Source organism: Parasteatoda tepidariorum, chromosome 6 (assembly GCF_982258835.1).
Source record: "Parasteatoda tepidariorum strain Cologne lab strain chromosome 6, Ptep-v5.0, whole genome shotgun sequence".
NCBI classification, from domain to species: Eukaryota; Metazoa; Arthropoda; class Arachnida; order Araneae; family Theridiidae; genus Parasteatoda; species Parasteatoda tepidariorum.
The window spans coordinates 77,244,776-77,270,962 of NC_141760.1; the positions used below are offsets into that span (position 1 = coordinate 77,244,776).

Here is a 26,187-nt window from a genome sequence, read left to right on the forward strand (position 1 = left end):
GAAGCAGCAAGTAAGAGGTGTATAAATGTAACTTTCATATAAATATACGATTCACAAACTATTTAAGAATAATAGCCATTTAATAATAAAATCCATATTCATTTCTCTTTGTTATTTAAATTCCTTTTATACCATTCTGAAATTAAAGCTAGTATTTGATTCTTATTTATTAATGTTAAACATATTTTTATTTTTTGTTTTTATTTTTGACATTTGCACATTTTTATTACCAAAAATATTGAATGAAATGTTCTTGATATTGATTAAAAATGCTCAAGTTCTTAGAAAAAAATAAAATTTCAAGTTTATAATAAAAAAATAAAGATAAAAATTTATTATTGACGTAAAATAATAAGAAATATATGAAAAAAAATATACATTATTGACATGAAATAGTAAAAAATATATTAAAATAAAAAGAAATATATATTATTGACAATACTTTGTTTTCAAAAAACTAATGGTAGATTCTTGTATTTTGCCAGATAATGTTGGTACCTGATTTTTGTATTAGATCTAAAAACCTAATTACCTCTTGAGTAACTTGTATTTTTTGTGAAAATACCAAATCATTGAAATCCAAACGCAAACTATTCAAACTATCTTATGTTAAATGGTAAATAAATTAAATGAAATTCTGCTAAAATTTATTAATAATTATTTATAATTTTTTCAAATTTCACTTTAATACTGTCAAAACTCCAGTTTTGATACAAAACAATCTCTCATTGATTTTTCAGACATTTCTCAGCTTCGTAGACGCCTAAAATGACTCGTACAGTGCCATATGATATTCGCAATATTTGAAATATATATTGCATGCAGCTCTAAATAGAAAAATATTTAAGTCTATAGTTAATCTTCAAAAACAGAAAATTTTACTAGATATTATACATAAGATCAACATTGTCTAAGATCTACATTGTCAAAGATAACTGGTTGATTTTTACTAAAATATTAGGCACCAACTATAACTTTTACGCTAAGTCTACAAAGTTTGTAGATATCTTTAGGTCATTAAAAACTTCTCAAGAAATGTATTAATTTATTGTTTATTTTTTTCTCAAATCCAACACATTTTGTTCAATAACCGAGCTTAAAATTAAAATTTAACATATTTCCATCTCATCAACTCTACTTTTGAATTATAAAATGTAGTTCTAATATCAGTGGCTGGGTGGCGCAGTTGGTTTGTCGTCGGCCTTCTGAGCCCAAGTCTGCGGGTTCAATCCCCGGTCCAGACACCGGATGCAGAAAATTGTCAGCGGCCATGTCGTATGATTATGCGGCATGTAAAAGATTCCTGAAGTGTCTTATTGGCTCTTGGCATTTCCGGCAAAATTAAATTCCTAGTGCACTTTAGCATCCAAATAGAGTTTGGTGCTGCCATCTAGTGTGGCAGAGACTTCCAAACATGGTATTAACATGGCCAACGGTATCTCATCCATTGTAATGGTCCTGAAAAAGTGGATACCACTTCTGGAGAACGCTCTAGGTCTGCTCATCGGGAAGACTGATTGTACAGTCCGCAAAAAAAAAAAAACGAATCACCCTGAATAACTTTCGTTCTACTGATCGGATTTTCACGAACTAAGTGTCAATCTTAATGGTTCCTGGGGGTGACCTCAAATATGCTAATTAATTAGTGCTAACTACTAATTAAGTTACGAAATCAGACACAAAAACGTACTTTCTCTGAATAAACATGCATTTTTTTTTACATATTTGGATTTCTTATCTTCAAAATACAGGGGGTAGCCGCAATCTGGGAAATGTAGTCCCCATAGTTTGGTCAGGAGAGCGATTCAAAGTTCGTACCCCTTAATGTTAATTTCGCTTTTTGCGTTTTCAGTCATATTTTCAAAACTAATGAAGCAAGTCAAAAAAAATTGCACCCACTCATAAAACTCATTTACCCAAAGATAATTTCATGCAAAAAATAATTTTTAATAATTATTTATTATTTTTTATTATTTAATTAAAGTGAGGATGAAAAAATATTGAATTATAAGGTATGAATTTTTTTATACCATATTAATCTACATATTTTTCAATTGAAAAATCTAAAGTTTCAACTGTTTTTATTTATTAAAAGCTGAGAAAAATTAAAATTAATTAATTTTAAAAAAATAATTTGGCGACAATAAAAAAATAACTAATTGGGGCGATTAATATTAAAATGTGATAAACTTGGGAGGAACTTGACTTCGCGCGCGTAGCGTAAAATTTCATTCATATTTTTTTCGCTAATAATCGTTTGCTAATCTTTTTATTTTTATTTCTTTCACACTATAAAATACGATGTTTCTTTTTCAGTCATTTAATAATTTATTTGCAATTTAGTAAAGAATTTTGAATAAAAAACACTTTATTCAACAATTGTCTAGTTTTAAAAAAGCGTGCTTCTGATAGAATACACCAGATTGTGCTTATTTAATGAGATTATTTTTTATTTTTTTTATTTTGTTTTTCAATAACTGATACAATTTCAATAATATACATGCGTATGCATAGATTTGGAATAATATATTTATCAATTTCTTGAATATATATTTTATAAATATTAATAAAAATACGTAGTCAACATTTTTAAACATCTCTCACAACATCGCAAATTTCTCAACATCTTATAGGGTAAACTAAACAATGAAGGAACACTTAAGCTTAGCTTGCCTTTAAAAAAAATTCATAAAAATTTCAAAATTTGTAATTTTAGACATATTTGTTATTAAATGCAAATTATGTAAAAAAAGTTAGATAACTTACATAATATTGTTTTAAGCTTTTGGTGGTTTAAATAATAAGTAGTAAGATGACCAAGTGAAGGAACAGTTCTTACCAGAGAATAAACACTAAATTTTCCAGAGAATGAACACTTAATTTTTATAATGTTTGATGCTCGTTTAGCTTTTTTTTTAAAATCTTTTTAAGTATTTTTTTTCTCTTCGTCATGAGTAATTTATTTCTTTTTCTTTTGATTTAACCTTCCTCTTTTTTCCAAATTTTTGGCCAATGTAAATGTATCTTCGAAATTTCTTTTGATTTTCCAGTTCCATTTCCAGAATTCCTCACTGGATAATAAATGAGAAAAAGGAGTTTCGAAGTTTGAGTAAAACCCATCTCTCATTGACTTATATCTAGTAGTTACTTATGAAACCAATCGTTTTTGCAACTAACAATGCCTCAAGAGGACTTATCTCAAAATCAGTTTTCAAGATACTTTCATTATTAATGTTAGTTGTCTCAGTTCAGAGCCAAAATTTGATTATACAATTGTTCTTTTTGAAATAAATTCTTCAATATTGAGAAAAGCACAGACTATTGGATATTTGGGAGATTAAACTTTTCTGTCAATGTTCCTTTAAAAATTTGCAACATAACTTGTGAGATTTCCTTCTCAAGCTTCTGAAGAAATAGCGCATCGTTACTCTCGAAGCATGTGTTTTGTTGATAAGTTGTCTTGCTCATTAACTCTTGGTGTCTGTTTTGCATGCATTTGTTACAGTCAACGTTTTCTACATCGAATGAAAAAATATCGCATTTCATAAAAGCATTTTAACTTCATCAGTTGATGCCTCAAATCTTATTTAAAAATGGATGTAAAATTTTCTAGACATACTGTTTTACAATTCTTTTGTTTTCAAGATCTAACGAGATTTCCAAGAATTACGTAGAAAACTAAATCAGAAAATTTGTTTTGAGGAACAAAACTTGCTCAGTTTCAAATTGATATGAGATTCATACCTATCCAGAAGAAGCAAAATATGGAATTTGATTGCATTTTTAATTAGCCATGGGTAGAAACAATTGCAATATATTTGTAAAATGTTGCTGCGGTCATCGTTTCATTTCATGAATAGCTTTTTCCAATGAAATATGTAGCAGGGACTGATTCCGTAATATTTCAACGAATTCTTCTGTAAGGAAAAACTACCAATGGAGGTACTTTTTCTTTCCTAGGTACTTTAGAATATAAATCCTTATAATTTTTAAGGCCGCAGATTTTTCCCGTTTAAGGGCAGTATTCAACTCTTGTTTCATTCGCATTATAAATGCAATCACTTTATAAAAGGATGCCAGGGCTACTTCCCTCCTAAAGATTCTCTGAAGTTCTTAAAACCAGTATTTCGAATATTATTCTCTAAGGGAAGTTTCGCCTTTTGAAATTATCTTCGCATTGCACTGAGTTATAGGTGGATGTCACCTTAAAAACCATTTTTCCCATTTTTCACCTAGATAATTGTCTTTAAATGGATTTTTTCTACCAGTTCCCGTTAGGACAAAAAGAGATGGCAATAGGATAATAATTTAGCTAATTATTGACACAAAATCCTGCAAAGATTCCATTCAAGCTTTTATTATTATATTTAGTTGTTATATTTGGTTAATAAACATAGTTTATTAAGGCGTCTGAGGTATGATGTAATAACTAATCACTACATTTATAAAGATAAATAATGAATTAATTATAATTATAATTCTTTAAATAAATTTAGCAATTAAATTTGCATATTTAAATGAAATTGTTATAGGAACTATTCATACAACATTTAACTGAATTTTAGGAGTCCTCTATGTCGCTGAACTACTAATTATCCATGTAAAATCATATTTCACACATACTATTCATTCACTGGGAAATCTATTCTCAGTGAAGGAACATGCCTGTTCCTTGACTAATTAGAAGTTTTTTTTTTATTTTTAACATAATTTTGATTTATAATATGACAAAAGGTACAAGAAAATTAAAAATTTTCTTTTATTTTCATTAACTTGAAAAAATCCCAGTAAAGGAACACTTGTTTATACATTGGTTTTTCATCGTTCGGTAATCCAGTTAATAAACACCCCCTAATCTCAGTACTTGCTTCTGTTATGATGCTTAAAATAAATAAAACGTAACTTCAATGACCATATTTTGAATTCTTTTTTTCACAATGAAAAGAAAAAGCATTATTATATGCAATTAATTGTAGTTTAAACGGATAACAACAAACACTGACCTTATAATTTTGTCAAAGAAACAAGGCGTTGAACAGATACTAACAAATTCAAAACTTTTTCCAGAGAAGACTCAAAGACCAGATAACTAAATGCATTGTTAGAGGACTTCCTATTGTTAGGTAGTAAGCTATACTCTTACCAATCAATCTAAATTGAAACGTTTAAAATCTTATTTCTAAGAAATATCTATGAAATGCTCCTTCATTTATTGGTTTACCCTATATCATCCTAATCTTAAAAGAAATTTCCGGAAGTGTATCACAGAACTATTTTACCAGCTATTTAATAAAATTTTAACATTTTAAAATTCTTATTCTTTTCCATTTTACGTTTATTATTTCTTCATTAATATACTAATAATTGTTTTAGAACTTTAATTTAGATTTTCTTTAATTTAGGTTTCTTTTTCAAATTATAGTCAAGTTTTTTTTAAAGAATTATTGTCTGCTAGCTAAGAATAAAACCTTGTTAAGAAATTAAAAACATTCAGCTGTTTAAAATTATTTAATGCAAAACAGCTGATTATTTACTTAGCATACTATTTTTTTTGAAAAAAGAATATAAATTATTGATTGTCTTTTTTTTGTTTTTTTTGTTTCTTGTGACTTCAACTTACATTATCTAAAATAGTGTTGATGTTTTATAAGTCACTACAAAGAGGATAAAGATACCGAACATAAAATGCTGTGGAATACGTAGCCAATTTTTTTAGTGTCTTAAAATATCTCAGTATCTTAAATGTCGTCCTACTATCTTAGTTGTGAAATTAATTTTTTAATTATCTGACCACGTGTGATTCACTAATTATTTCATTATATCTTTTACTCTTTATGATACCAAGTAGATTTTTTTTTCTGATAATATACTAAACTATTTAGTTTAATTTTTTACTTTAGCATGATTTCCAAGATATTATTGTAGTATAATTTGTTATCAGGAAAATGCCTTATTTTGTTAAGCAGGAAATACTAAAAATTGAAATTTGTAAGGATTCCGAAGCTGTGCCAATTTTAGAGTCATCTGATTTTTAAAAAAAATGCTAGAAAAAATACACAATTTCCGACCTTATTTTAATAAAAAAAAATTTTCAAAAAAACGTGGCAAGTAGGCTAACATACTTTTTACAGAAGCTGTGAAAACTAATTTTTCCTATATTTCGTCAAAAGAGGATAAGAATGATATTGCTCCAAGGGACCTACTCAATAATTTCGCTATTTCCAGAATGAAATCTGTTTGATCGAAACATATTTTTCCTTGAAAATTAAAACGAGGGAAAAATTAACTTTTATTACTTATCTAAGCTTATTCCATTTATTTAATGATAGCGGTATTAAGGTTAAGGATATGCGTCGGAAGCTCCGTTTATTATTATACTATAAATGCATTAAATCATGTAGCTTGAATAATTTATTTTAAGTAAATTATTTAATAATTTTAAGCAAATAAGGGTGTAAAAATAAACTCGATCGAAATACTCCGAAAGTATACCCTGAAATATATGTCGAATAAACTTTGGAATCGATATATAAAAAATACCTTTTCAAACAACTTCGAGTAGGACGGAAACGCTAACTTGTTTAAAAAAGTTGTCCTTGTTACTATTTAATTTCGATTCCTGGTACTAGGGGACATTCCATTTTCACATTCACTTTTGAAATTTCAATTGTAAACGGAATTTTTTTATGACCTTAAACTAAAATGTTATGGCTTTCAGCAAAAAAAAAAAAAATTTTTTTTTTACTGCATTAATTTTTTTACAAAGTAGTGAATTATTATTTTTTCAATTTAAGAACCTGTGCCTATAACATATGTAAAACTTATTTTAATATCGAGTGAAATAATTTAATATGTTGTGTAACTAAATGGATAATCCCAAGAGACTGAATCGAAAATATAAAAACTTCATTGATTTAAAAAAATAATAGATGATAATAAAAATAGACACGTTTTGAGCGTCCAATAATAAAAGTCACAAGTTATCCAAGACTGACAAGTCTTGAGAATGGGCGATTATATTTGAAAACTCGAAACATGTCGACTTTTACTTCCCTCTTCATATGTTTTGAAGCCAGTTGAGTTTTTATCGTCAATTATACTGTTTTACATTTGGGTCTTGATTATTATTTTGATAAGGATTTTACACTAGTTAAAGTAAACATATGCATTTTAATATTTTATCAGGATTCATATGGTCTTTAAAAATGTAAGAACATCAATATTGCAAAAGTTATATTTAACTTAAAAAGTAACATTTTGACACCAGATATTTTGAGTTAATGAAATTAAATATTTTATCTCTTAAGTTTTTGTGCCGCCATTTCAGTATCTTAAGGATCTTACGAGCTCTGTTTAAAAAGAGATCATCAGATATATATAAGAAAGCAAAAATAACCATAGTTGCAGTATTTGGTGGTAAATGTAGCTTATCGTAATTGAAGAATATGCTGTGCGACATTTTATGGTGAATTTGCGAACGTATAAGTTTCAGAATGTATCGAAACATGAGGATGCTATTTGCTAATCATCTTTATCCAAAGGAAACGATGTAACCTAAATATCTAGTAGAATGAAGCGATTTTTTAAACAATGAATCCTACAATTTGCAACATATTATTTCAATATCTTATTCTTAAACATAACATATTTCAATCTTTTTAAAATGCCACTAAACATTCAGCAATTCCTTGAGTTATAGAAAAAAGAAATATCGTAAATTATAGAAAACCTTGTGAATGTGCATTAGAATTATTATATAATCTACATTTTATTTTTCAAGCACTTTTTTTTCTTCAAACTTTCTTGCCTAGAAGACTCGATTAAAGCTGTAAAAATGATTATCTCTAAAATTTTGTATATAGCTATAATAAGTTATGCTCATTTTATTTTAGTATAAAATCCTCGAATAAATATAGTAAAAACAGTGTTATCTAAATAATATCAGATAAAAAGTTCATGTATTTAAATTCTAAAAACTATCATAAATAATTTATAAATCGATTCAAATTTACTTTTCAAAGGAGATTAAAATAATATTTTTTTTGCTTTTTGGACAGAAATCTCCTAAAAAAATTGTTTATGGCCTGGAAACTTCGAGATATTTTCTATTAACAATAAATTAAACCCCTCCGAGCAATCACTGAACATTATTTCAATTTTTTTACTATCAGAGATTGGTTGCGTAGCAACCTAGTAAAATTAAGCACTCCTCTTTTGAATTAGTCAATGGGTTATCTTAAAATATTTATTTGCGCAGGTGACTTTTTTTGGCGGTTTTCTGGACTATCGCCAAATATATAAACCTTTATTGCGGCCCAATTTACCACCCAATTTTTTTAAAATTTTGTCTACCCCCACTAATTCAAGGGTCTAGATTCCAAATATGTAAAAAAAAAAATATATGTTTATTCAGAGAAAGTACGTTTTTGTGTCTGATTTCGTAACTTAATTAATAGTTAGCACTAATTAATTAACATATTTGAGGTCACCCCCAGGAACCATTAAGATTGACACTTAGTTCGTTAAAATCCGATCATTAGAACAAAAGTTATTCAGGGTGATTCGTTTTTTTTTTTTGCGGACTGTACTGCTCATTGGAAATAAAATAAAGAAGTTCGAATATCATGTGCCATATTTTCAATTACTTGAAATTATTTATTATTTAGAAATACTTGCCTTAATTGTTTCTTAATTCCGTTTACAAAAATGCCTTGATCAGTTACAAAACTTGTAACAGTTTCGAAAATATTCGTTACAGTCATCGACAGAATAAATTGCCGTTATTTAGTTTTAGTAAATCCTTAAGCTAAAAAAAATTACAATTTGATAGTTTTAAAAATAAATGCCAGCGTACCAAACTCTCATTGTTAATCTCGATAAGAATGAATAATATGATCACAATACTACGTACTGAATAAGAAATAAAATAATATATCGTTAACAATTATTCTAAATCCCTGATTATTCGAAAGAGCAATAGAAATTTTGTTTTAAAATCCCTACAAAGTGTCATCAGAGAAATAAAAAAAGCACTCCATTAACATTATTCCATTGGGTGCTAATCGTAATTTGACCTTTGAAACTGATTTGATGAGACGAGTTGAATTTATTTCCACGCATTTTAGGAATTAACTTCATTTATCGGGAATTGGAATGGTGACTGTAGTTAAGCAATTAAAATTAATGTTTCTTTTTCACGCATCATCATTATTGTTCATTTAGAGAGGGAATTTTCTTTTAAACTACGTGATTGCTAAAGAACTATTTTAAACGAAAAAGTAATAAGTATTTTTTTTTTACATTAAAAAGCGAAGAAAAATGTCCAACCGAATGCCTTTTTTTAATCATTTTTCTTTCGTTTATTGAGATTTTGTTTTTATTTCATTTCTATCGTTGCTAAAGTATTTATTTTAAGCCTATACTTAAGTGTCTTTAACTTGATGGATAATGTTCTTGCTTTGGTTTAAGATAAACATGTTTTTTATTATAAACAACATACATGTTTCAGATAAAAAAAGTATAACTTATTTACATTTTAAATACAAGTCTAAAATATAAAAGGAGATTTGTAATCACGCCTTTATTTAATTTTTAGAATTTGTATAATATTGAAGCTAAACAAATCTAAATAAAAGATCACAATCGAAGAAGGAGAAATGTAAAAGATCGAAAGCAGTTGCAGTAGTAAAGAAAAAAAAAAGATATTTCACAAGCGATTATTAAAAACAATCTTTTCAATGTTTGAAATACGAATTTTTGGCTTCTATGCGATAAATTTCGATAACGGATTGCTCTTTCTTCCTTCTGGTTTAACCCTTGTGCATACTTATCGACTTCATTTTCGAATTTAAAAATATATACAGATCAGAAAAGGAACACTCTGCTAACTTTAAACACAAATAAATTAAACTATCAGGTTAAAAATATCCATGTACATTTAACACTTAAAAAAATGCTTAAAACTAATGGAATATGGCAAATTGGCGAGTTTCTGGCCCTATGGGAAAACCAAAATTTTCAATAATTTTAACCGAAGTGTTTTGGTAATGATTTTGGTGAAATTAACAATAAAATATAGTTTTATAATATGTGACTCTAATTGGTAAATGAAAAATTTGGTAATTTTATCAAATAAACCATTTAATCGGTCAGATTTTCAGTATTGCATTTTTTTTTAAAAAATGTCGCAATAAAATAAGAAGTCTGAAAACCAATGTTTTAAAAAAAACATTACTGTATGGATAGAAAAAATACCTAATAAATAGTTATAAATATCATATATTCTGGATTTATTAATTCACTTTTTTTTTTTTTAAGTTTAGAATACTTTTTAACCTCTTGACAATTTTTCTAAATTAAGAAGAATAAATAATGTCCCCTACATCCGAAGACCATATTTAATTTACAACCTTTTTAGCAGTTTTCTTATAGCAGCCATACATACATGTATGGTGATACAGTTAAACCTACCTACCCCTTTACAACTGAAAATTATCTTCCAAGAATGCGTGCTTCATTTTGATAGTCTACAATGGTTGGAATTCAGAAGGAGTTTATGAATAGATAAGTGCAGAAGTTTTATAAATGGGGAATGAATAGTTGTCACTTATGTTAAATGATTAGTGATTACAGTGCTTGGAATAATAAATCTTGGAATAAAATTCTTAACAGAAAAACTGAAGTTTCTGAACCAGTAGATCTTTCGGATGAAAATTATGAAATTGTTGCTGAAATTTTGAATGAAAATCTGAACTCCACAGACGAAGAGGAAGAAGTAAGGGATCAAGTTCAAGATAGTGGACCTTCTCATATAGAAGCCTGCAATTCATTAGATATTGCAATGAATTGGCTAGAACGTCAAAATGATGTTGATCCAGTTCAGTTGATTTATTTAAAAATAATAAGGGATATATGGCTGCTAAAAAAACTCATCTTCTTTGAAACGAAATCTTTGCTGGATTTCTTTTGCAATAGAAAATAATGAAAAATGTGGTAAAATCAGTAATTGACAAAAAAAATTATAAAAAAACTTAAATATGATGAAAATAATTCAAAATAAAAAAAAGTTTTAAAAAAAAGTTAATTGAAAATATTTAAAAACTGAAGAAAAAAAACTTTTAAACACGCCAAAGCTATTTTAGATAGTACTACCAGTCCTAAGCCTACAAAAGGTGCCGAAGGGAAGTTAGTGCATTAATAATAATCATGTACACTAGATTTTAAACAGTTTTCCAATTATCCGAACTTTTCATTATCTGAATCATATGTTCGGCCCAGAGCTGTTCGGATAATCGGCGCTCTACTGTATATATATATATATATATATATATATATATATATATATATATATATATATATATATATATATATATATATATATATATATATATATATATATATATATATATATATATATATATATATATATATATATATATATATATATATATATATATATACAGTAGAGCGCCGATTATCCCTTATTATATTAAGTCCTTATTAATTTTCAAATTATATTTCGTTTGTTTTCATTGCGGCTTGTTTTTTTTAAAATTTCTGCAGTAACTTAATATATTTGCTTTAGATTTAATATTTAGAATAGAGTATTTCGATTTCGGGTTCCTTCTCCTGCATTTACTGGATTATTTTGTCTTTAATATCATCATTTTTCATATAAAGATGTAAATAATCTTTTGCAAAATTAAAATAATTGCCTATTAATTGTTTTACTAATAAACATTTTAGGAAAATATTAATTTTTCACTAAAATGTTTAAAATTTTTTCTATATTTTAATAAAATTCATAATAAATATTTTTTTTCCTTTGCAACGGATAGAAATAATTGATATTGATAATTTTTGAAACAATTGAATTGAATGCTCGAATTTAAAATTGAACTCCCTTATGTTATCTGTGCTTTTACAAAGTTCTTCACAAAATTTATCTTTCTAACTGCTTTACGTTCCGTGCTTAATCCTCTCCACTTTTAAAATCAGCTCTTGTGATTATAAAAGTTATTTTGCTGGGTTTTAGTATTTTATGGACTGAAACTGCTGCTAGATCATCGCCTAGAGAATTCTGATGAATGTTATTCTTCCGAATACAAACTTATTGTTTCAAGTAAAGTGTTTCTTTGTAATCTCGAAAACTTTTCGAAGCTTTTTAATTAATTCAGCGGCTTAAAGTTTCGTGGTTTAATTGAATCTTGGATCTGATAATTCTGAAGCAAAATGGGTAAAAGATCCTTTTTATTAATTTTAGAGATTTATATTGAGTATCTGAAAAATGTGTGGGATGTATATTAAAGAAACCAAACCACATTTGTTTATTAACGTAAAGTATATTATAAAGGTATTTAACATACATAAATTCTATTTTCATTAAAGACTAAAAATAGTGTTCAGTTAACGTTATTATACTGCAATTTAATGCGTGGTTAATAAATATATTGGTAGCAATAGCAGAATAGCTTTTCGATAGCTCTTCAATACGTACTTTGCTGCTCACTGATAAATACCAATACAGTATTCATATAAATTTGGCTCAGTGTTAAAGTGCAAAAAATAACTGTACATTGTACAGAAAAAAATTAAAGAAAGCTACAGATCTTTTTAGTTTTTAAACGTTATCTACGCACTGTAAAAATTCTCTTTCTGTTAGTGAACTGTATAAAACTCCCTTCTGTTATTCAAAGACAGTCTCTGTATATTTGACTGTTTAAAACTGTTTTTACAAAATGGTTTTTCTCTGTTTTTCAACCCTATTCATAAAAGAATTAAAACCGTTAGTTCGAATTCCAATGGCATTCAGTTGTGATAACCGTACCATAATTCTACTTTTTCTTTCAAATAATTTTACAAATATATTCTATACTTGCTCTTCTTCTTCAACAATTATTTTATGGTTTTCAACAGTGCATAAATAAAACTGCGATTCGATTTTATTGTCAAATTGATATTCTACCTTATTATAATATTTCGTTAGATACAATTTGTTTGGTAATTAAAGTAGTTTTATAAGCGTGAGTGACTTTTTTTTTCTTTCCTCCAAGCCCTGAGCATGTACCTAGGTTATGAAAATCCTTAACCATATAGCCCAGGACTTGGCCGCTGGTCCAGCTCCACTCCAGCCTAAATAACATAATATTTAAAAAAATTTAAAAATTAAAAAAAAAAAAAACTGAAAGTGTGGAATTTAAGAAAAAATAAGACAAAAAAATATTATACGTGTGAAATGGGAAGTTATTAAAATTTTAATAGATAGTCATTATCCGCTAAGAAGTTCATTACTGTTATTAATCTTTTGTTTAAAGTATTGTTCGTAATAAAAGTTTTCTGCCAAATTTCTAAATTTGTTGGGCTAGGTTGACGACTATGCCAGGAGACAGTGTAGGAACAACTAGTGAGATAATGTTCAGGCTAACCTTGTTGGCCGCAGGTGCAAAGATCAGTATCTGTTATATGCAGGTAATTAAAGAAGGTTGGAAATGGTCCATGACCCGTCAAGAACCAGATGACTTGTTTTGGAGGAATTGTTTTGAAAAAAGTAACATTGTTAATAATTTTGAATAGACGTCTGCCTCTGTCTGAATTATTCCATTGAAATTGCCATTTTGTTAGAAGAGAATCTTTAATACGTCGTTTAAGATATGAAACTGGAAGTGGGTATACATAATTTTTCGGTTGTCTCGTAGATTGTTTTGCTAAATCATCTGCTTTTTCATTACCTACTCTATTGCTGTGTGCTTTAATCCAGGAAATTTGAATTGATGTGTGTTGTAGTTCTTGTTGAATATCAAAAGAAATTCTATTACTTGTGCCAAAATCTAGTATTGATGATATTGATGATTTTGAGTCTGACCAGATTACATAAATATCGTTATTATTGAAGTTTTCAGTGCTTTTAATATATTTAATGCATTCAATGATTGCCAACTGTTCGGTTTGAAAGACGTGTGAGTGACTATAGTATTAAGCGATTTTGCATTTAAATATTTTTTCAATAAGTAAGACTTTCACGATAAAAAGAAATGTTCGAGATTTTTTTTAATGCTGAGACATTAGAGCAGTGGTAGCTCAGATGACAGAGCCTTCCTTACGAGGTGACCCAGTTTCGATTCCTAGCGTCGGGCGAATGCTGCTTCCAGCTCACACCGAGCATGATCCTGACATATTTATTTTATAGAATCTTTTGAAAAAATAAGAGTACTTATCTGCGCAAAAAAAAAACAGTTGTTTGTTTTTAAATAACGGTATTTTTCTTCGAAATAAATGGTTTTATACTGGCAAACCAATCGACGTCTTTTTTCCCCAGATATATTAGATTTTTTTTCCGTGTAGAAAAACCAAAGAATAAGGACATACCTTTAACTGGCAGTCAAATATTTTTACGGTTTTTTATGGCTTCATTTAACTTAAATGAATAGAGATTTAAAGAAGAAAAGTCATTACCTACCCTTAACTCAAATAATTATATTTTGTTTAAATGGGGAAATGTCTTTCGTTTTTTCAACCTTTGCTTTGTGTTCAAATTGCAAGGATTTAGAATAACATTTTTTCTCATCTTAATCTATTTTCGTCCCTCGGAATACTAATCGCAAGAAACGGTTTCCAATTGAAGTCAAGAATCACTCTCTACGGATAGTGAGCGGTGAGGTTAGTAAACATTGATGGGCCTATGAAGTGACCGAGGGTACGCGGTATTGGTCCTCGTTAAACTGTTTTTCTGTAAATTGCTTGACTTCGTTCACAGGTCATCGGACAACCATAACGGGGGAGATATCTTTTCCGCAATTGATTAAAATTGATATAGCATGTCATTGTATCATCCCTAGAGATGTCTACCAGAGAGTTGTCAGTAACCCATTGTACAGCTCGCGTGTGTGGCATAAATAAAGTACTACTACTACTAATGTGCTATTAATTTTTTATCAATGCAAAACATAACAAAAAAGAACTAATCGTATCGTCATATTTTCCTCAAAATATGCATCTTATTTTTAATATTGTGTACAATCTGTAATAGGTAAGAAATTTTCTTAAATAACTATCTATACTCACAAGAATAATAATGTTTTTGAAAAAATGCGAAATAAGTTTCCGACAAATATTATTTTTGTTTTCAAATTTTATCAATAAATGACCCCACACATATCGAGAAACATAAAAAATAAATAACGATTTTATGCAAAAGATTTTGCAAGCTGATTATAGAATTTTAATCATCTTATCTTCAAGACTCCCTTGTACAACTTGCTGTGTGGCCGGATATTTTTTTAATACAAATAAATCTCTTAACGCTATCTTAAATAATATCAAAGTAATAGTTTGTGATACTTCAAGTTTAATTCTGTGCCATTTTTTCAAAAATGAAAAAAGAAATATCAGACGAATTGTTGTTTCGAATTTATTTAATGACATTTAATACTAATAGACAAAACATTTTTGAAAAGTTAAAGGATCTTTTTACCTGCAAAAAGTTCAAGTCTCTTGACTTCCTCTATTGCCAAATTAGAAACATTTTATTTTCAGTTATAATTTATTACTTCTCATTATATTTGCTCCAAATTCTCTAGGATAATAATATTCTTATACATATTTCAAATAAAATTAAAATATATACTTCGTTTAGGAGCGACATTATTATTATTATTATTATTATTATTACATATTGTTATCACATATTATTATTATTATTACATATTATTATTACATATTGTTATTATATATTATTATTATTATTACATATTATTATTATTATTATTACATATTATCATTATTATTATTATTACATATTATTATTACACCTTTGCAAAGTTATCCTTTACTGCCGACCTCATATCGAATTTTACAGCTGAAGTAGAAAGAGGAGCATGTCCTAATTTCCAGCTTATATAGATTTCATTGGAATAATCTCTTGCCGTTTAAAATTTATCTTTTACAAGTTTTTATTTTTATTTAAAATTTTAAGGAATTTAACTTTCCAACATGTTTTCTCACTTTATAAAAATTTATGTTTCATTTAAAAATTTACTGAATTAATAATAAAATTATTTTTTATTATTTTAGATAGCTCTCTGGCAAACCTGGCAAAGTTGCCTTCTTTTGCTGAACCCATACCAAATGTTACTGCTGCAGTAGGAAGAGAAGCCGTTTTACAATGCACAATTGATGATTTAGATTCTTTTAAAGTAAGTGTTGTTTTCTGCATAATTGCATTATCGCAATGACTGTAATCGGTTTTTAACAGAAACGAAAGATAATTAAATTAAAAAAAGTAAATAAATTAAAAATAACCATTGTTGAATTTATTTTTAAGACGCGTTATAGTTTGAAAACCATTTAGTAGTGAATTAAAAACTTTTAACAAATCATATAGATATAATAAGGGCCCATGTTAAACATTCACACTCCTCACCAAATGCGATAAAATTGTAAATTTGTAGAATAAAATTGTGTTTTGGCGAAAGTATTGGCGAATTATTTTTTTTCCGTTGGGAAGTAATTGAAATTACGTCAAAATGAATTTTTCTAAACAAATTAGTATTTTTTATTCTATTACAGTAATTTTCGGTAGATGCTCCCAAAATCAAATAGAAATGGGTTTAAATAATGAAAGTCAGAAGCAAATCACCGGAAAATAGTTTTCTATAGGAAAGAAAATAATCATAAAACATGTTAAGATCTGCATTTGGTGATGACTTTGATATTTGGCTAATTTATTGGCTAATATTCTAAAATCCTTTGCTCGGGATCTGTATAACATAACATATTGCAATGTAACAGTGTGACAACTGAGCTGAAAGCATCAATTTCTCGCAACTGAGCTAAAAGCATCAATTCCTCGAGAGGTAATGCTAAAATGTTGTTGCTTGAGAGACACACACGAGAAGTGATGTTCTTTTTTGTGTAGTTGAAAAAGAGAGTTTTTTTCTGAGAAGAGATATTTTTTTGGGTAATATTTTGTGATTTTTCGTGTGAATGTTTAAATAATTTGTTTGGTACAAACCACGTCTTATTTCTGGTTGTTGTGACACGACAGAATTTTACTGGTGGCAGCGGCGGGATATAGTAAGAGTAGTTGATTTAAGGTAGTCAGTGATTGTATATGTAGTTTTTTATCAGTTGTAAATTATGGCTTTTCTTAATAAAGCGAAAAAGGTGGATTTGATAGAATTGGCCGACGAATTAGGTGAATCTGTTCCCCCTCAAGCAAATGTTTGTGAAATTAAAAAAATAATTCAAACTAGTAAACATTATGAGGTTGAGGATGTAAAGATGTGTTTGACTCGTATAACGGAGGAGAGAATTAGGCGAGAAGAACTTGAAAAACAAGAACGGCGAGAAGAACTTGAAAGACAACTTGAAAGACAAGAACGGCTAGAAGAACTTGAAAGAGAAAGACAAGAACGGCGAGAAGAACTTGAAAGACAACTTGAAAGACAAGAACGGCGAGAAGAACTTGAACGGCAACATCAATTGGAAATAGGTAAACTCGAATTAGAAGCAAATTCTCAAATTCAGCACCAAAACAGACCGGTATCAGGTGAAACAAATCATAAAGTACAGATTTTACAAATAACTCCAAAATTTAATGAAGGTAAAGATGAAATGTCGTTGTATCTGATAAATTTTGAACGTCGAGCAGAAATTGCACAAATTCCTAAAGATGAATGGGTGCCTTACCTATTGAGCGTAGTACCACCCGACATTTCAAATATGTTGGCGAGAGAGTCTCCTAATGAAGCCAATAACTACGACTTTGTAAAAGAATTGATTCTTAAACAATATAAGCTTAATGCAGAGGAACTCAAACAAAATTTTTATCGACATTTTAAATCACCTGAAAAATCTTGGCGAAATTTTGCACAAGAATTAAATTGCTATTTTAGCGAATGGGTTTCTGAAGTAAAAATTACCACTTTCGATGATCTTAAGAGTTTGATGGTTACCGAGCAAATGAAACGTCATGTACCAAATGACATGAGAGATCATTTTCTTGAAGATTGGATGGAATTAAATTCTTATTCCAAATTAGCCGGAAAATTGGACGACTATGAAAGTTTAAAAAACAGTTGCAAGGAAAAGTCTGTGTCTTATAATCGAAGTAACCAAGATGATTCTTGGCGATCTCTGAACCAAAGTGATACCAGAACTGAAGAAAAGTTTACTTGGCAGAAAAATAATGTTAAAGAAAATGTTCGCGAAAGAGAATTTGAAAGAAGAAGACAGCTTAGATGCTACGAATGTGGTTCTTATGATCATCTACGCCCTCAATGTCCCAAGGCGAAAACAAATTCAGAAACTGTGGCTTCGCTTCACGTTTCGGAACCAAGGTTTCCTGATATAATGACACCATATACGAGCAATGGCGTGGTAGATGGCGTTGGCATTTAAATACTACGAGACACTGGCTCAACCTTGGATTTAATTCCTAGGAGATTTGTAAAACCTGAAATGTACACGGGTGAATTTGTTTGGATAAAAACTCCAATACAGGAAGAATCATTTTGTTTTCCATTAGCCGTAGTTGAATTAAACTGTAAGTTAGGAAAAGTGGTTACTAAGGCAGCTGTATTAGGTGATTCTCTTGATCAAGGGTATTATTTATTGGGTAACAAAACGGCTGCTCTATTGAAAAATTCGTTTGAAGTCCCAGTGATAAGTGCTGTAATGACTCGAAAACAAGAAAAAATGAATGAAAGGAGGGAAGTAGAAAATAAAGATAATGTACAGCTCGGTATAGTCGATTCCAATGAACACATCGTTATTTCTGATCAAACGGTGAAAAGCGATGACTTACTCACTGAAAAGATTCGTGACTCCAATTTTCCTGTTTATTTTCCTTTACTGTTTTATTTTCCTATATACCGATAAACAAAACAGTTTTATGTCAACCTATATAAATCAGTTTTGACAAAATTTTGTGTATGTTTTTTTGCCGTTTCCTACTTTTGCAAAGAAAACTCTGTGGAAGGGAGGAGTTAGACTGTAACGTAACAGTGTGACAACTGCGCTGAAACATCAATTTCTCGCAACTGAGCTAAAAGCATCAATTCCTCGAGAGGTAATGCTAAAATGTTGTTGCTTGAGAGACACACACGATGTTCTTTTTTGTGTAGTTGAAAAAGAGAGTTTTTTTCTGAGATGAGATATTTTTTTGGGTAATATTTTGTGATTTTTCGTGTGAATGTTTAAATAAATTGTTTGGTACAACTCACGTCTTATTTCTGGTTGTTGTGACACAACAATATAAAGTTTTTTTTAATTAATATGAATACTTACTTTCTCTTATCCATTAACACTAGAAGTGCCGAAAGGGTCATTTTGATAATTTTTTGCCATTTCTTACGCTGCTCTTGTAGATACATGTGATCTTCGAAGCTCATATTTTCCGGCTTTTCCTAAATTGTTTCAGAGTACACTGTAACAAAATTTCAAGCATTTATGTTATTTATTAAAATAAGTTATGATAGAAATACCTAAAACTGCCAAAAGTGGTCATTATGACCCCCATAAGAAAAACGTTCATTTTTGAAGTTTCATGCCTGTTTTTGATTTTCTGAGACAGCAATGTGAAAATGATCTGTAGAACAGAAATTGGGTTTCACTGTTTTAAAACAAAAAAAAATGTCACGCATAATGTCCGTTAAATTATATGGTATCTTAGATTCGGTGTTCAAAGTAGCTTAGTTGATCTCGTATTGAATTACAAAATCATTATTGCGTTTGAAGGAATCCACTTACAACCTGATTTTAAACAGTTATTTTTGTTATAATAATAGACAAGAAAGAACTGTGCAGAAAAATGCAAATTTATTGCATGATGAACAAACCCCATAACTTTGGCTTCAAGTTTTTGCTTTCAATTGATATAAAATTCAAAAATATATATTTTTAAATTATTATCTTTATTTGTGCAAGTTTAAAAAATTGTCAACTGATTTTCAACTATGAGAAAATGTAGTGCTCTAAGAATAGAACCACAACTAAACTCCCAGAACAGCGGGACTACTCATATTCTTTTTTCTTAATAAACCTTGCAGATAATATCTTTTGTTAATATTGTCACGTTAAAGTGTTTATTTCAGTGAAGATTACAAGATGAGGTTTTGATAATTTATTAACATCAGGAATTTGCAAACACCGGCAACCAGTCTGCGCCCAGAAGAACTCCTCTTTCATCATCATTTGGGATTGCTCAGGGCCTTTAGGCCCCGTAGGGGCCTTTTACCCTTCCATAACTCCTCTTTACAATCACGGGATCGCTTTTATACTATCACAGAATGTTCTAGAAGCTTCCTGGGAACAACGAAAGAGGAAATGACATAGACTGAGCATTCCAGAAGCTTCTGAAATGCTCATAAATGAAGTAGAAAAATTCGTGTCCGCTTCCCGGTTCGAACCGAGGACCTTCGGCTTTATAGAAGCGAATTCTACCTCTGAGCTACTGAGACTCGACATTACTCCCGTCTTAAAAGAACAGCGTTTCGCTGCTATAGGTTCTTGCGTGATCTTGTTATTAGTCCGGAATAGGCCGTGGTCGCCTTGGAGACATCAGTTCTTGCACTTTGATTCTGAACTCTGGCGACCCGCATGTTTTGGTCTGTTCTCGGTGTGCCTGGAAACAAGTCCCCTTGTGCTTCTGGTGCATAGTAGGGTTTCATCCTGAGTACATGAACGATGTCCTTTGGTTTACGTCTCCTGGATGTAGGGTCAAAATCTTGAACTTCATATGTGACCTCCGAAATGCGACGCAAAACTTGATACAGGCCGAAATACTTTTTGAGAAGTTTTTCGGAGCGACCTACCTTGCGCACAGGAATAAAAATCCACACCAAGTCACCAGGCTGATAGAACACTGCGCGATGCTTGGAATCATAGCGACGTGTCTTTCTCTTGCGCTTCCAAAGTGCGGATCCGAGCCAACTGGCGAGATTCCTCTGCACGGATCTTCAACCTCGCAATGAAGTCTGTTTCCGAATCCTCGATGGGGTACTGGAACATGGTATCTAATGTTGTTTCAGCCTCTCGTCCAAACGTCAAGAGGAATGGCGTATGCTTAGTGGTATCTTGCTTAGCTGTCTTATAAGCAAACGTGACGAACGGCAAAATCAGATCCCAGGTCTTGTGTTCAACGCCTATGTACATGGATAGAATGTCTGCCAAAGTTTTGTTGAAGCGCTCTGTGAGTCCATTCGTCTGAGGGTGGTATGCGGTCGTCATCCGATGAACTGCGCTGCACTGATGGTTGATCTCGGCAATGAGTCTCGACTGAAAAACTTGACCACGATCCGCGATGATGGTTCTCGGAGCTCCGTGTTTTAGAAGAATCTCTTCAACAAAGAATTTTGCTACTTCTGGAGCTTCTGCATTGAGAATAGCTTTTGTCACAGCGTAACCAATGCACATGCCTTTCGGGATGTGACGTGCTTGTGCATGTCCATTAGTTACCTATATTGAAGTTTCGCCATTGATAAAGGTGGCTATAGTGAAGGGGATAGCAGTTCCTTGATTTATGCACAGAATTTTATTTCCTTCGACTATTAAATCAATGTCTTCTTGTTTTTCTGGGGCTTTTACTGCAATGCGTTTGAAGGAACGGCCAGGGATGACAAAGTCAGACACAGCATGAAGGTTAAAGGTACAAGGCTTCGTTGGTTGATCTTGTAAAAGTTCGTCAAAGGTAAGTTCAGCTCGGCTTGTGATCAATTACGGCTTGTGATGCTTTCAAAAAGTCAAAACCGAGAATAACGTTATGGCTGCACTTCGGCATCACGGTAAATTGGTAGGGCTGTCTAGAAGCTTCCTAGGAACAACGAAAGAGGAAATGACATAGACTGAACATTCCAGAAGCTTCTGGAATGCTCATAAACGAAATAGAAAAATTAGTGTCCGCTTCTCGGATCGAACCAAGAGCCTTCGGCTTTATAGAAGCGAATTCTACCCCTGAGCTACTGAGACTCGACATTACTCCCGTCTTAAAAGAACAGCGTCTCGCTGTTATAGGTTCCTGTGTGATCTTGTTATTAGTCCGGAATAGGCCGTGGTCGCCTTGGAGACATCAGTTCTTGCACTTTGATTCTGAACTCTGGCGATCCGCATGTTTTGGTCTGTACTCGGTGTGCCTGGAAATAAGTCTCCTTGTGCCTCTGGTGCATAGTAGGGTTTCTTCCTGAGTACATGAGCGATGTCCTTTGGTTTACGTCTCCTGGATGTAGGGTCAAAATCTTGAACTTCATATGTGACCTCCGAAATGCGACGCAAAACTTGATACGGGCCGAAATACTTTTTGAGAAGTTTTTCGGAGCGACCTACCCGGCGCCACCACCAAATTTGTCACGTTAAAGTGTTTAGATTTAGTGAAGATTACAAGATGAGGTTTTGATAATTTATTAACATCAGGAATTTGCAAGCACCGGGAACCAGTCTGCGTCCAGAAGAACTCCTCTTTACAATCACGGGATCGCTTTTATACTATCACGGAATGTTCTAGAAGCTTCCTAGGAACAACGAAAGAGGAAATGACATGGACTGAACATTCCAGAAGCTTCTGGAATGCTCATAAACGAAATAGAAAAATTTGTGTCCGCTTCCCGGATCGAACCGAGGACCTTCGGCTTTATAGAAGCGAATTCTACCCCTGAGCTACTGAGACTCGACAATATAAATGCCCACCTTATCCGGATTGTTCATCTGAATTAGAGTGGACTCCTATTTTCATTGTCACCTCTTCGTATTGACATTCATATTTTGCTCTGCAATATGAAAACAAGACAATTATTAGGTGAAAAAGTAAAAGAATGACATAATTCTGTACAGTATTCTCGTGAATGAATTTGTAGGCTGCAAAATAGATTTGAAGCCAAGTACTGTCATTTACTACATTCGAACAAAGCGTTAGCACATTAGATCGTAAAAAAAAATTATTCCACAAGATATGAAACTTGCAGATAGCTCGTAATTTTTCTGCAATCTTTATGGTATTGCTATTTTCAATGCTTGGAAAATTTTCAAGGAATCCTTTGATACCCTGATTGCGCATTGCCAATCTTGTGTTTTTTGAAGATCTGATAAAAAGTGTTTAGTATATCAGACAGGCCCTAATTCGTAAAATTCCATCTCTAAAGTAAAAGAAATACCCCTTTTAACTTAGCAAAAGACATATAAATTTACTGATGGCATTGAAAACTGCTAGAAACCAATTTGTCGATATTTTTTAATTGCTTTCAAATCACGCGGAAACTTTGTACCCTTACGCTAATATTTAACCTATGTTGGAACAATGTTTTTAAACATGTGTGCTAATGTGTATTGTGTATATTGGTGTGTTACGTTCCCTTTCCTATGACTTCATATGAAGTTATACAAAATTATACTGTTTTGCTGCATTAACACTACAAGAGTAAAAAAAATCCCTCTTCAAGAGCCCTTATTTATTCTATCTTAACAATATCCATCAATTAAAAAATAATTTACTTTAGAATATTATAATTTTCTCATAAGGTTCGAATTGTCCCCAAATGGCAGTTTTCGGTAAGTTCAAAATCCGGCTGTTCTAGTGTTAAAAATTAATTTACAATCAAATAACTATTATTTCCATAATTTCTATCCAAATATTTTTCTTCATTATTATTTTATATATTTGAATTTTAAATAATTTATTGGATTTAAGAGAGTATTGGAATTTAACTTCTCTTAATGTATCAGACTTCATCAGACTCACATCCTTTACGTAATTTGCTCTTAATTTTACTCTTTGTTTATTACTCATACTTTTTGAGTTTAAATTTAATTAGTAGTTGAAACAGATTTATTACTGGTGATTGTTATTTTTTTATTCATTTAATAAATTAATTTTAAAATCATTATGTGATAAATGCTTTAAATAGAAAAAATATTCATATTAATGACACTAAATTAATTCAACAAACTCAAAATAAATTTCAATTATTCGTTACTGATAATTCGTGTTCATCCTAAGGATAGCCTGGCAACACAATACTTGTGTATTTTAACACATTACAATATGTATTTTAACTCATTCCATAATTTTTTTATATCATTATATGTAAAATGAAGAATTTATCCATTCATTAACTTCAAGTAGTATATGTTAGGATAGTTTTTTGAATAATGAAGTTTTTTATCCCTAAGTCTTTTATCCCTAATTATAATCTTTGAAATTTACAGTGAAAAGGATTATCAGGACTTAACCATATTCCCAAAATAAAATAAATAACCTTAGAAATCTTGTGTGTTATGGTTTCTTAAAGATAAGCATGGATTTTTACAAAGGAGTTCTAATTCAAAATATTGGTGTGGGAAAAAAAGACAAAAAGCTCCTTCAATCCAAAAATCAACGTGGTATCAAGCTGCGTTGGATTATTGGATTGAGCGTTCGCTTTGCAATGAGGTGACCCAGGTACGTATTAAAGCGGTGGCTGGTTGATACGAATTCTGATACCGGCTCACACCGACCATATACTCAGTGGTCAGTGGATCATTGGTTAGAATCCACTTATCGTCAGGCTAACCGGGTCAGACTTTTATGGTTTTCCTGTTCATGAAATGCAAATGCGAGTTAGTTCCTTCAAAAAGTCCTACATGAAGGCTAATTTCTGCCAATGCTTGATCCAGGAATTCCCATGTCATCTGGGTTGTGTTCAAACTTATAAGGCTGTAGAGTTGAACATTGATAGTCTTTAACTCAGAATTGGGTTAGCTGTTTAATGCTGATGGTAGAAGATAATATATATTTTGACATCAGTACTTCGTGTGCTTATCATTGGTACCTGCCAAATTTTAACGGCAGAGATAGTTATGAAGCTAAAGGAAGGCAGAGATAGTTATGAATCATTAACTTTATGTCCTTAATTTTTTTATTTAATTAGTTAGTGAGGTTTGTATTTCATTATGTGCAATCTGTAATTGTATTTTTAGTGTCATCCTCGCCGTTTTTCCTAAATCCTAAAATAAATTGTTTCCACGCATTTTTTAAACTTTATGCTGTTAATTGCTGTCCTCACCAGTGAAAAAAGAACAAAAATTACTAGAAAGAGTTAATATTTTGTCATATTTCATAAGGAAATGAAATAATTTAAACTTTCTTATTTTTCATATCTATGTATAAAAAGCATACAAATTGGAAAAAATATTTCTGTTATTAAAGGTGTTTCTCGTAAAACAATTATCAGCTTTTTAAACACAATGTATTGTATGTATTTTGTAACATTTTTTTAATAATTATAACACTAATAGTAAATTTTTTATCATTTTTTTATTATCGTTACGTTCAAAGCCACATTGGACAACCTGTAAGTACGTATCTATTATTGCATGTGTAATTCAGAAATGCGTAGTAGACCATAATTTGAAACTTGGTATTCTAACATCTATTGTTCCCTGAATGAATAAGTATTATTATGAAATGTTTATCTACTTGTAACATAGTGAGGTGTCATGTGATATTTAGCCTCAACATTTCTGTAGATATCTTCCTTTACCATCTGACTGCTGCTTTATTAACAAATGGGAGAACGCAGAAATGCTTGTCAGAGCTGATCTGTCAATTCAGTTGAATAACAGCTTGAATTTATAGAAACCGATTTAATAATGAGAAATTAATATTTGTTAAATTTAAATTTAGTTGACTCAGGTAAATGTGTAAATAAATATTTATTTCTTTGTTACAGTAATATGTGAAGTAATATTTACGTAAATATTAATGTGTATCTGCTAATTAAAATACTTAGCACATAGCATTTTATTCCTCAATAATTTTTGGAAAGTAGCTTGATCTTTTAAGAACAATAAATATACATAATGTATTTAAGTAATCAATTTTAGGAACTACACGAAATATCTAGATTTAAAAGAAATCAGATTTTGTTTAAACTTTTTCTGCTTTTCATTCTCCTAAATATACTCTTTAAATTAAAATGAATTTTAATGACACAAGGTCTATAAAAAATGGAAATTCAAATTATTGTTGTGATATATATATATATATATATATATATATATATATATATATATATATATATATATATATATATATATATATATATATATATATATATATATATATATATATATATATATATATATATATATATATATATGAGATTTGCTAGAGTTGTCCAGTCCAACAAAAGCGCTACTGTACGTCAAATAGAAGGGATTCTT

The 26,187-nt window shown here is 30.1% G+C and overlaps 1 protein-coding gene across 1 annotated transcript in view; it reads left to right on the plus strand.

The window, feature by feature from the left end:
* LOC107452585 (lachesin) overlaps positions 1–26,187 on the plus strand; it is a 209,306-nt gene that overhangs the window by 151,348 nt on the left and 31,771 nt on the right. The window contains exon 2 of the mRNA XM_071178483.2: positions 16,069–16,190. Coding sequence (XP_071034584.2) covers positions 16,069–16,190 — 122 coding nt within the window. The remainder of the gene's footprint in view (positions 1–16,068; positions 16,191–26,187) is intronic.